This window comes from Marmota marmota, unplaced genomic scaffold (genome assembly GCF_001458135.2).
Source record: "Marmota marmota marmota unplaced genomic scaffold, marMar, whole genome shotgun sequence".
NCBI lineage: Eukaryota > Metazoa > Chordata > Mammalia > Rodentia > Sciuridae > Marmota > Marmota marmota.
This window is the reverse complement of record NW_025999949.1, coordinates 19,011,796-19,024,475: the sequence shown is the minus strand read 5'-3', so window position 1 is coordinate 19,024,475 and position 12,680 is coordinate 19,011,796. Positions and strand designations below refer to the sequence as shown.

The 12,680-nt window shown below is 40.2% G+C and overlaps 1 protein-coding gene and 1 non-coding gene across 6 annotated transcripts in view; both read right to left on the bottom strand.

Moving 5' to 3' along the window:
• Nucleotides 1-12,680, bottom strand: part of Col14a1 (collagen type XIV alpha 1 chain) — a 201,008-nt gene that overhangs the window by 94,688 nt on the left and 93,640 nt on the right. For all 5 annotated transcript variants that reach the window (XM_048802064.1, XM_015486420.2, XM_015486421.2 and 2 more), the window contains exons 20-23: nt 10,051-10,180; nt 7,164-7,286; nt 4,483-4,632; nt 1,790-1,906 (exon numbers count right to left, since the gene is read on the bottom strand). In XM_048802064.1, the coding sequence (XP_048658021.1) occupies nt 1,790-1,906; nt 4,483-4,632; nt 7,164-7,286; nt 10,051-10,180 (520 nt within the window). The remainder of the gene's footprint in view (nt 1-1,789; nt 1,907-4,482; nt 4,633-7,163; nt 7,287-10,050; nt 10,181-12,680) is intronic.
• On the bottom strand, nt 5,312-5,418 carry LOC125616584. The gene has a single exon (XR_007347324.1). It is a non-coding gene; the product is annotated as a U6 spliceosomal RNA (small nuclear RNA).

Sequence of the window (12,680 nt, the reverse complement as noted above, 5' to 3'; positions counted from 1 at the left end):
TAAAAAATATGTACAGATCTTACCAATTCCATTTACAGAGCTAGTTTCAATACGTATATTTCTCAATTAATCTATACAGTTAAAATTTTGATGAAAGACAATGAATATCTATAGGCGTTATGTTTCCTCCATTCCAACTTCTTAAATTATGTAAAATAAGAAAATTATTAAAGGATAGTTTGGGACTGTGATTATTATGCTTAGTATTTTTTTTTAAAGAGAGAGAGAGAGAATTTTAATATTTATTTTTTCGGCGGACACAACATCTTTGTTTGTATGTGGTGTTGAGGATCGAACCTGGGCCGCATGCATGCCAAGTGAGCGCACTACCACTTGAGCCACATCCCCAGCCCTGCTTAGTATTTTTTAAAAGCCTAATAAATGCTACCCTTCCATATTGAAAGTGACATATAAAGATAAATAAAATATGATTCATGATTTTTGTAGTTGTTACTCAAATAGTTTTACATCTTTCATCTACTTTTGGCTAAGCATCCCATAAATCAGACTTAACACATCACAAAATTCTTGTCTTCTCCTTTCTTTCCTCACTGTTTATTCCATATTAAACCACTCCCATATGTGGAGCCAGAGTCAGGCTTAGACACATGGAATCAAGGAAGTGGTGGCACAACAAAGCTATTGAGACAATATCTGGACTGAGACTGGCAGGAAATTCTTCTAGAATGTTCTTCCTGCTTCAGCTTGTATTTTATATTTCGAAATGGTCTCAGGGCTCTCCTAAACTGTTTTTCCCTTTATGGATTGGCTCAAAAGTGCGAATTGTGGATTTTTGAATGTCATTATAGTGAGAGATATGGGCTAGTAAACCCAGTCTTATCTGGACCTGAACAAATTGACTCCTTCTGTTTTTTTACAAGGGGGAAACCAATGTCATTTGTCTAGAAAGAACAGGCTAGCTTTTTAACAACTTTGCTATCAAGTGTGGAACATATTTTTTTTTCCCTTTGGGATTCTCTAATGTCTCCTATAATCCCCCACAAAATAACAAGACATTTCTAATGTTTTTACAAATCAAATTAAAGTAATTGTTATCATTTTATTTCATTTTTGAATGCCATCCATGCTAATACCACGAAAAGAGGATTAACAGCCCTTGCTATTCAGTTTTGGGGAATCAGACTTTTGTTGCTCTTGTCAGTATTTATATTTTTGGCAGGGGCTAACCACGGATGGTTAGCATTTAACCACTGAGCCACATCCCCAGCCCTATTTTGTATTTTATTTAGAGACAGGGTCTCACTGAATTGCTTCGTGCCTCACCATTGCCGGGGCTGGCTTTTAACTCAAGACCCTCCTGCCTCAGCCTCCTGAGCAGCTGGGATTACAGGCATGCACCACTGCACTTGGCTCTTTTCAGTATTTCTAAGGATGGGGAAGAAAGGTTTCTAGTGTTTCAACTTTTGGGTTAAGTTCCATATCACTGTTATCCTTCAGAACTGCGGTGCTGAAGAACTAGTTTGTGGCAACATGGACACACTGCACCTTCAGAGAGAGAGTGTGTTGATCAAATGTGTGTATTTGACACCGATTGACACAGATCGGCACTGGCCTTGCACCTACGGAGAGCTGAGAAAAATGGAGGTTGGGGGAGGACACATGACAATGTGCTGGTCAGTCTGGCTCAACATACTGCATGGCTAACCATCACACAATTGTTCTTCAAGAGGGCTATTGTCTCACGTAACTTGTGTGCTGCTCACAGTGATCTGCATGGAACCAAGTTCACAAGGACTCAAGGACAGCATGTGTGATGGGCTGTACTCACCCTGGAGGGGTTCTAGAACTATCCTGTAGGCCGTGGCGTGACGGTGCACCTCCCATCGAGCACACAAGCTGGTCATTTCAATCTGGCTGACTTGGAGATTGGTCACACCCAAGAACACTATGATGAAATAGAAAGATAAATGCGTCACACTGAAGATGTTGCCACAAATGTCCCCAAGTCTGAAGATATTTGTAGTAAAATTCTTATGCCAGGCTCCACACTGAGGTGGGAAATCCAGTCCCAGGATTTTATCATTGTTAAAAGCTGAATAGTATTTCATTGTGATCTCACTCATATGTGGAATCTGACAAAGTTGATCTTATAGAAGCAGAGAGGAGAAGGATGGGTAGCAGAGACTGGAGAGATGAAGAGCAATGGACAGAGCTTGGTCCACAGGGACTAAGTTACAGTTAGATTGGAAGAATAAATCTAGTATGTGCACAGTAGGAAGGGTGGCCAGAGTTAATAAAAATGCATTGCATATTTCAAAATAGTTATGAGAGGATTTTGAACGTTATCACCACAAAAAAATGAAATTTAAAGTTATGGATATGCTAATTACCCTGATTTGATCTTTACCATGCATGCTAGTATTGAAACATTGCATTGCACCCCATAAACATGGGTAGTGATTATTTGCCAATCAAAAATAAAAGCAAAACAAAATGTGAATGAAGGAGAAAGAACACATTTTTGAAATTTTTAAAATGAAAGAATTTATAGTGCAAATAGCTTAAAAACACATAGATCTGTACTAATCTTAGAACACTAATATGCAAAAGTGATTATTTTGACAAGCAATATAAATATACTTTTCTCTAGGATAAGAGTAGGCATCTGGGGTTTATCATTCAGATTCAAACAGAAAAACAAGCAAAAAAAAAAAAAAACAGAAAATTTTAATACTATCTACTTTCCTAATGGTCTTAGACTGTTTCCTTCCATATAATTTTCTCTGACTTCTCCATCTTTTAGGTAACTCATAAAATAAAACATAATTTCTATCTGTAGATTGTTTCTTACTCTTACAGCAGAGAGGGAAGTTTTTTCTAAACCAAATTAAACTACTTCTCTCATGTACAACAAAAGGAAATTAATAATGGTTTCTATACTAAATTAAAAAAAAACATTAAATTTACTTATGTGCCATTATGTGAGGTTTGTTGTTGCTGTTGTTAAGGAGAAAGATAATAAATAATAAGCCTATTTTTTTACATTAATGATAAGAATATATGAAACTTTAACATTCTCAGTTTTTTACAAATTGTTTGGAATGTTCAGTGTTTATTGAGAGAGTGGGGAAAGAAAAGAAAAGAGACAGAGGCAGAGAAAGGAGGACAGAATGAGAGAAGAAAGGATAGGGAGAGAGGCCAGGAAGAAAAATATCAGAGACTGAAGAAGTGTAATCCAAAGAGGAAAGTCAAACAAGAGAAGGAGAGAGGAGAGAGAAATGGGAAGATGCACAGCAGATCTGACATGAGCTGAAGGAGGGATAGTGGGTGCTGGCATAGAGCAACAAGGAAATACATCGAGGTTTATGTCAGGGTCCGGAATAGTGTCACTTCAGCAGCCAAGTTCAAGGTCAGAACCACAGACCAAAGCTTGGTCTAATACAGAGACTGACTGAGATTGAACTTGTTCAGCATCTAGCCTTTAAGACCTCAAGATATTCCACAAAGGAGAATTAAGGAAGCCCCCTTTAATGAAAGAAAATCCTCTATGAAATCCAGGATGGCTGGGGTCTAGTTTAGTAGAGGCTCTTTGTTGTCCGATATTGTCTATCTTCCTTGTAGAGTTAAGAGAGCTTAGACTCAGAGAAGGTAGGTAATTGCCCAAGGCCATAGCTAACAAGCAGCACACCAAAGGGTTATTCTTTTGATGCTACCATGACCACCCATTCTCAAGAATATGCATGTACTGTTTAATAGAACTCAGGGTTATATTATCACAGTTCAACCGTTTTTATGATGATCATTTCTGTATTACTTTTAATGTGCTATTTAAAATAATATCTGTTTAGAGTGATAATCTGTTTAGAGTAAATATATGGATTTTGAAAAGTATTTAGGTCAAAAACTGTAAGTTGATGTAAAGAAATCTATTCCACAGATGGTGTGGAGGTATAACACACTTGAGGAATATGGAACGTACATGCTGGAATTTGGAAAATACTGCATATTCCATGGGTGTCTGTTGTGCTGTGTGCCAACGAGAAGTCCCAGACAGTGCGCAGACAGCATAAAGCCCCATAAAAGAGAAAGAAGTTCTTAGAGTGGAGTGTCATATACTTTTAATAGATGGTGTATGGGTGGGGGGCAGAGGCTGGAAGGAGAATGGTTTTGAAAAAAAGACAAATTTCCCCTGGCCCAACTCTGACTGGCATTGGCCATGCCTGGTTACTTGCTGTTTGGAAAATTTCACTTATTTTGAGAAATGCCAGCGAAGACTTTCCAGAAGGAAATCCTATCCGCGATGGTGGAGCCAGTTTGAAAGCCAGGTGCTGACATCCCGCCTGCCAAACAGGCCTGGGAACTCCCCTGAGGAAAGAGCACACCTCTCTTTCCAGGAAACACCATCCAGAAAGGACGACACCCAGGGAAAAGAGAAAGCAACTGCCAGCTGAAGCAGGGCTTGGGTTACCAGCAGCAGAGCCCCATATGGAGCTGGGGCAAGGGGACGGACATCAGTCTTACGTGTTTTCACCAGGCCTGTCAGCGCGTCGCTGAAGCCTGCGGCCTGGGAGGCGAATATCTTCACGTTGTAGTCCATTCCACTGAGGAGGTTGGTGATAAGAATGGTGTTAATGTCAGCACCCACAAAAGTCTCCAGGGTTGGGCCAGGAACTGAAGGAGAAGGAGTATATCTTTCAGCTATGACAGAATGTGCAAAAATGCAAGAATTCTTAGAGCAAACTGGACTCAGTCAGCTGCTTTTCAGTTGCCCAGGATTGTCCAGCAAGCAGAGAGCAGGGCTGAGATTCTGAACCTAGAACATCCAGCTCTAACACCCGTATCTGACTACCAGCCTGGAGATTATTTTTAGGCACCTGTCCCTTTCCCATTACGGTTTTTCCCTTTGTGCTTACTCAAACAAGTTATCCCGCCTCACAATCCATCTTCCACCCTATTAGGAGCCACTCTGTTGGAACAGACATTTGAGGTACTTGCTCAATTGAAGAAAACATTATCAATTTTCCCAGCTCCATCGTCAGCAAGCACCCAAGTGGAAGAAACAGCAGATTTTGTCCTGCACACCAGACCAGACCTTGCCACGTGGGAGACTAGCTGTGAAAGTAGATGCTACAGTTTTATCAACCCCTTGTAGGATTTTTTTTTTAATTTTTTATTGTGGGTTGTTCAAAACATTACAAATTTCTTGACATATCATATTCCACACTTTGATTCAAGTGGGTTATGAACTCCCACCTTCACCCCATACACAGATTGCAGAATCACATCAGTTACACATCCATTGATTTACATACTGCCATACTAGTGTCTGTTGTGCTCCGCTGCCTTTCCCAAAAATATGGAACGCTTCACGAATTTGCGTGTCATCCTTGCGCAGGGGCCATGCTAATCTTCTCTGTATCATTCCAATTTTAGTATATGTGCTGCCGAAGCGAGCACCCTTGTAGGATTTTTAATATTGGACAGATGAAGCTTTTATCCCAAGGCCCTTGATCAGCTGGCTGCAGGCCTTTATAACTTCAACTCTGTCTCAACTCAGTTTCTGGCTGGTGTCTTTGATTTCACATTAAAAGCATTCTTTGCTAAGTTTTACACAAATTTATTGTGTGCGGCATCTTTCCATATGTGCCCATTCTTTAAGAGCTTTGAGTTAGAGAAAGTTCCTGAAATATTCATCATGTTCCTCCAGAAGCCCCTTTCCAACAATATATTCATGTATTTGTTTGTATGTGTTCAATCAGTAGCTATTTTCCCTTGCTCCATATATGCAGGGTAAATGGCCACATACAATTCTCCCACTGGGCCTGGACAGGATTTCTCAACCTCAGCACTATTGACACTTGGACTGGATGCTTCTTTATTACCACTGTGAGTGGTAGAGTGTTTAGCAGTACTTTCTACATGCCAGTAGCAAATCCCCATGCCCCCAAGTTGTGATGATTCAAAATGTCCCCATTGGGGGCATATTGCATCAATTTTGGGAACCACCACTCAAAACCAAAGCTATTGGTACTCAGAAAAATTGATAAATATTTGTAAAATGATCAAAAGAACTTGGGCAAAGATATCTTGCAAATTAACATAACCTTCAGTCCTAAAGCAAAGAGACAAAACAAAAAGCAGACAAATATATAGATAATGGGTTCCAAAGACTCAATATGCAGCAGGCCAGTGCATCCGTGCTCTATCCTTTCTATTTTATTTGTCATGGTTCACAAAGGTGCTTGTCTGGGGAAACTGGAGGTGAGACCATTTTATTTGTATGGGCACCATGACAACAGCTCCTGGATAATTAATTGGACATAACAGAAGAAGCAAAAATTGATACAGGGACAAGAGCAACATCTCAGGTTCATCTCATTATTAGATCTAGACTAATGGAGTTTTCGAAGGCAGAAAGCATTTTGTAATGGCTCAAAAAATGTTTTTAAAATTTTCCTGCCAAATTAAGAATAATTGTAGAAACTCTGTTGACCAACCAGAGTTCTGAAAGCCAGGTCTAGAAAATTGCAAAAACGTTTATAATAGGCTTTCAGTTTCCAGCTTAAACATCCGTGAGCATGCTAAACGTAGGGAGATGATACTCTGAGGTGCAGTCCACATGGTCTCCTCTTCACAGGCATACGGGCCAAGGGCACAGTCACCCCCTATTTACATCTTTCTCCTGCCTTTAAGATATAATGATGCAGAAGGCAGAGGAGCAGGGTCTCCTTGGGCATTGAACTAAGGGGCTGCTGTAAAAGCATCTTTCTGCTTCGGTGAGTTTTATCTCCCAAGTTTCCAGAATGAGAAGTTGATCAATGATATTTTTTTCAACTCATCAAAGAGACAGAATTAAAAAAAAATCAAAATTAGAGATTTCAAATATTTAGAACTTCCATATCCATAAAGCCATAAAGTTTTCTATTCCTAGAAAATGAAGGTTTCCTAGGCTGGTTCCTTATCTAGGGCATGAGTAGGTCAGGTGTACGTCATTGCTGTGCCAGCAGCATAGGTCATGCTCTGCCCTTCTGATGATATCGGTCTGAACACTGCCCATACTAAAAAACACCTTTTTTTCTGAAAAATAAGAGGCTCGTCCTATTTCTTTAAAATAGAAATCAAACAGTTACCGAAACAGAACAAAAAAAAATTGTCTTAAAATATATTTTAGATCCCTGCTCATGGGACAGAGCATTACTTACCACTGACAGGTTTGTAGAGGATCCTATAGCCTTTTACAGGGGCAGATGGAGGATCCCACGTGATGCGCAACCGGTTATACCATTCCTCTGAGACCCTTAAGTTCTGGGGACCAGAGGAGGGCACTGAGCAGGGAAGAATGGGAGAAACAGAGATTCAGTGTAGTTCCCTTCTTGAGGACCTACACCGTTGTCAACAAAAGCTAAGATAATGTCCCACAGGGTTAAAGACATAGGGTGAAGTGCACCAAAACACACAGTGGGAAGCCTTCGAATCTGTGGTTGCTTTAAATATTAAATATATGGAAAATTCCTCTTGTGAAGAAAGGGTTCTGTCTGGAATTCAGAAATCCATTCAATATCATGCTGGTTCCCTTTTCCTCAGTTAATGTGAAGTAACATCAAGTTGGATAGTGTTATTAAAATTTACTACCTACACCACCCTCTGCTCCACGTGATCAAAGTGATACTGAGGATGCTGCTCACACAAAACGAATAATGATTATTCTTGGAGGCAAGAGTCTAAGGATTTCTTTATTTTCAGCTTCATATTGTCTATATATTTTTAAAATTCTGTATTATTGTTTTATCAATTTTTATAAAAACATTAAAGTCACATGGAGGAGCTCTGCTAACTGTGATGCATCTTGACAGTATCACTATTTCATTGTTGATAGAACATAGTTGTTGTACTAATTACTCTTCAAATATGTGGACCATTTACTCACACTTTGAAATAATTTTACTATCAAGAGATTGCTGCATAGAATGGCACTTTTGTAATGAGATTCAAGTCATGTTTTCTACAGTAATTGTCTATTTTAGTCTTTTACTTGTGTGGGGTAAATATTGATTGATTTTTCTTCATTGTTGTTTAAGTATGTGGGTTCCAAACATTTACTTAGCAGCAAAATAAAAAAAAATAGTAAAAATCCCATTGTATAGGTCAAATCCAGATGCCACTGTCGAGCCTCTTGACACATACAATATATCCTGTGTAGAGGATGGATATCCACTATCCACAGAGTGGGGACACTGTATCCAGTGCAGACAATGCAGTCAATCATCCAGTGGAGGAGACCGAATCCAGATACTGGCACTGGCAAAAATGGAGGGCCAAGCTGGAAATTCCATTACTGCTCTGCTCTTCCCATGGCCATCTCTCCTTCTGCATGACCCCACAGGGGAAATAAATATGGAAGGAAGATCACAATACTCTAGGCGATCTTTACAAAAATATGCCAGCTTGGATGGAGTCTGGGTGGAGGCACAATAGCTCAGACACAGGGATGACAGATGTCAATGCCATTGGAGGAGGAGCTAATAGCTATTTGCTCAGCAGAGGACTCTGGGCAGAAGAGTTTTAATGACTTGCAGAGACTCAGATGAAAAAAAAATCCACATTCAGCTGCCCTGGGCATAGAATTCAGTCTCTGACACTCTTCTGCACATGATCTCACTTAACTACTTAGTATTTATGATGGACTAAAGATGGTCATAGATTTTTTTTTGATCGTCTTTCCATTGAGACGTGGAAGCCACAACTCTCTGTTTAGTTCTGGGAGGGATCTGTGACTACCTTGACCAATACACTGCAGCACAAGTAACACTAATTCAGAGCCCTGAACTAGTCCAGCAGTCTCCACTTCCTGCCTCTTGGATATCTTGTTTTCATAGACCCCAGTCGCCATGAGGATATATGGCTACTTTGTTGAAAGAACCACATGGAGAGGCTCTGACACTAGTAGAGAGAGGAGAGAGAGAACTGAGTCTAGCTGTTTCCACTAAGATGCTAGATTAGTAAATTGTCATGGACCCTCTAGACCAAAGCAGCCACCAAGTGAATACCACTGGGTGATGTTAATTGATACCAAGTGGAGCTGCCTAATTTCCTAATCCACACAATAATAAAATGGTAACTGTTTGAAACCATCATACCCTACATTAGTCTTTATGCAAAATTAGATATCCATTACAGTGATGAAGACCCCTGAGACTTTGGAGTACTTTAACTAAGTGTTTTCACACCCATTCCTCATTTGATTTTTATGGCCAAGTCATCTTAAATAAACATTTCACGATGTCTCCTCTGTGCCACACTCTGCTGTGGGAGCTTCGCATGCAAAGGTAAAGGGCATAGATGCGCTCCAAGGCTCTTGTGACGCCTGCCTTGCAGAGATGGGAGATGGGCAGTGAATAAATCCATGAGCAAAAAAGGGAACACAAGGCAGTAAATCGTGCCATCACATGATCAAAAACAAAAGGCAAACAAAAAACAGGACAATGTTACAGAGTGGAAACTAGTTTGCATGAGATGTTCAAAAAATGCTGGGGCAGGTTTGATATTGAACTAAGACCACAGTGAAAAGAAAAAGCAAACATGCCAATATCTGGGAAAATGTTCCACAGGAGGGGATTGACTAGCCATAGCCTAAGGAGGAACAGTCATAGAGTCCCATGCCCAGCAGAAAGCAGGCTAGAGCTAGGACTAGTTAGGAGGTGAGATCAAAGAGATCAGCAGGGTCCAGGTCATACAGTTGTGCAGAGCCACTGGAAGGATGGTGGATTTATCCTGAGTCTAGTGGGGAATGAGAGTATTTTGATGAATCCACAGGCCTGTGATGAATCAGATGCTGGAGGACAGAGATTATTTGCTTTTCAAGTCTTAGTTTTCATAGAAAAGAAAACTTAAGCCCAGAGCTGTTGAGCAACTTGCCCAATGCCAGACAGCTTGCGTGTGAAGACAAGATTCAAACACAGATTTTCTGTTTCCAAATCACTTTTGCACTTTTCATGTCACTATGCTGTATCTTTCAGGACACATTACTGGGAAAAAGACATTTCCAGTTTATGAGTCAGTTCATATTCAAAAGGAGAAAGCGTCACTTACAGGTTCTTCCAGGGGCAGAGACGCTGACACCTTCGCCATCAGTGTAGATAGGAGTCACTGTGACTTTGTACTCAGTATCTGGAAGGAGAGGCTTCAGAAGGAGATTGTTCTGGCTCCCAGGCACCATAACCTGAACAGAAAAGTAGGGACCATCGTCCTAGTAAGATCCCTCTTCCCACTGACCTACTAATGGAGACATTTAGAAATCATCAGAGACTGTAGACACTCAGAGACCATCAGAGCAGGGGACATGCTCAGGGCATGGTGAGAAAAGAAGGGGCATGCACGCAAGAGCATTTCTCTGAAATTCCCCTCTGCAGTACCCCTTAGTCTACACCCACTGATACAGAAGGCTCAGGTTTGAAGCTCTTAAACTTTAAGGAGTATTCTTCTCTCAACATCTTCTCAGCACTTGTGAAGTCCTCACAAGACAGAATAATGGTCTGTTTGCCTAGCAGGTGTTTATGGATTAGGAGTGTTCATTTTATAACTCATACTGCTGCTTATCAGTTGGGTTCAACTTAAGTGTCCTCTTGCAAACTCAGCCTCCCCTGCTTTCCTCCCTCAGAGATAACCTGACCCCAGCATTTTTATTCTTTCAATTAGAAAGAATGGATGCTAGCCAAGAGCAACAGAGCCATGCACGGAGCCAAGTTTTCCAAGTTGAAACATATTTACCAGCTACACTAAAAAGTGCTGCAATTTTTTTTATTTCCAAAAGGAGATGTCTTCCTCAATCTTCAATCATGATCCTTCTGTCTCTAAGAAGATGCCAAAAAAAAGAAACGCAGCACCAGGGTTAACTGCTCAAGCATGAGTGCCACACACCATAGTGTGCAGCAGTGCAAACCTCACATCCCTAAGAGCATAGTGTGGACCAGAAAAGCCCCATATGCTCAATGCTGAAAGCACAAAATTTGCAGCCTGTGCTCCAGTAGTTAGATGCTGGCACATCTCTGGACCATTTAAGGAACAAAATCAGGCCTGGAAAAAACACTAGGATGTAAGAACTAACCCAAATGGGTTGAAGGGAGTCACAAGACCAGAACAGCTAGAGACTTTTCCATTCAAGGGCTGGGTGAAATGCCAGCAGGCAAAGGGCGGTGCTGTCTACTCCTGGATGAAGGAAGAAACCTATAAATCATGGATTAAGCCTTAGAAAGCCTCCAGTTGAACCCAGAATCAGCTGTTGCTAAGATATTGCAAAGCTCTAAAAAGCAATGTTTTTTTTAATATGAAAAAGGAAGTCTGAATTAGATGATTTTATTTTAGATTAATAAGATTCTGTTCCTCATAGGAAGGAGCATTGAAAGGTACAGAGTTGCATTGATGTGTGTACACAGGGTCCTGGGAAGGAGCAATGAAAAAGAGGGGCTCTGCTTTATTCTAAAGTCAGACGACCCTGACATTAAGGACTTTTAAGGAAGAACTGTGACAGTGGGTGCCCTGACTTATATTACTCTGACAGTGTAGCTTCCTTTGGGGTATTTCTCTTAAATATTACTCTTTCAGAGAGCAGAGCCAGGGTTTTCATTCCAAGCTGTCTTTCTAGCAAACCACCCATGTGGATGTTCCTTAAATAAGGTCATCTTTCATATTGAAAAGCACATGACCTTGCAACCAATCAAGTTCAGCCTGTGGTATATTGAAAAGTGGTGTGATTATTTTGAAGAATTCATTTTGCTTGCCAGCAAGTTGTTGTTGTGAATTAGAACAATAGCTCTCACTTATCTAGCAAGTATATGTGCTGGGTACTATTCAAGAATTTGAATACAGTTATTGGCTTAATCTTTATCACCACCTTGTCATTTCACACATTTGCATATGGTAAAACTGAGGCCCACCCAGCTCAGTAAAGGAACATAAATGTGAGAATAGAGTCCACACCTTATTTTAACATTGGCCCCCTATCTCACACAAATGTATTGCTTTAAACTTTTTACACTCATGATACTTATTTGGAACAGTGAAATGGAAATTTCTGGAGTATGCAAAGTTCTTCCTGCTTAGCCTCTGCTTGTTTAGGTAAAGCATAGTAAAACAAACAAACAAACAAATGTGTGTGTATGTGTGTGTGTGTGTGCGCGCGTGTGTGTGTGTTTCCTCAAGTATTATTGTGCTCTGTGTGACTGTAAGACCAATGTTCTTTGGCATAGGTCCACATCTGATGGTCCTACCTTAGCTTCATAATCTAAACTTAGATGCACCCCACTTTCTATTTCTAATAATACTACTAATCCATTTGTATAGCACTAACATTTGAGGAAACAGGTTCTCAATCTATCCTTAATTGGGTTTCTATATAAATTAAGAAAGTGCTTGTAAGCTGTGTGCACAAATATATAGGCAAAAGCAGACGGTGGTTGTATTTATAAAACTAATCTATATAGGATGCTCATGGTTAAATAGAATGAAAATTTTGCCAGTAAACTTCATGTTTTTAATTTTTGCAGAAATGCAACTTTATCTGGCTCCATTATGACCCAAATTTCTTCATAGTGGACTGGGCCACAAACAGCAAATTTTTGCCTGGAGTAGAAAAAGGATCCTCTGTATCTCACTGGAGTCTCATTTTATAACAGTCCCATCTGTTTTTAGACAGTGGTTCTCGAACTCTCTGTGATTAAAGA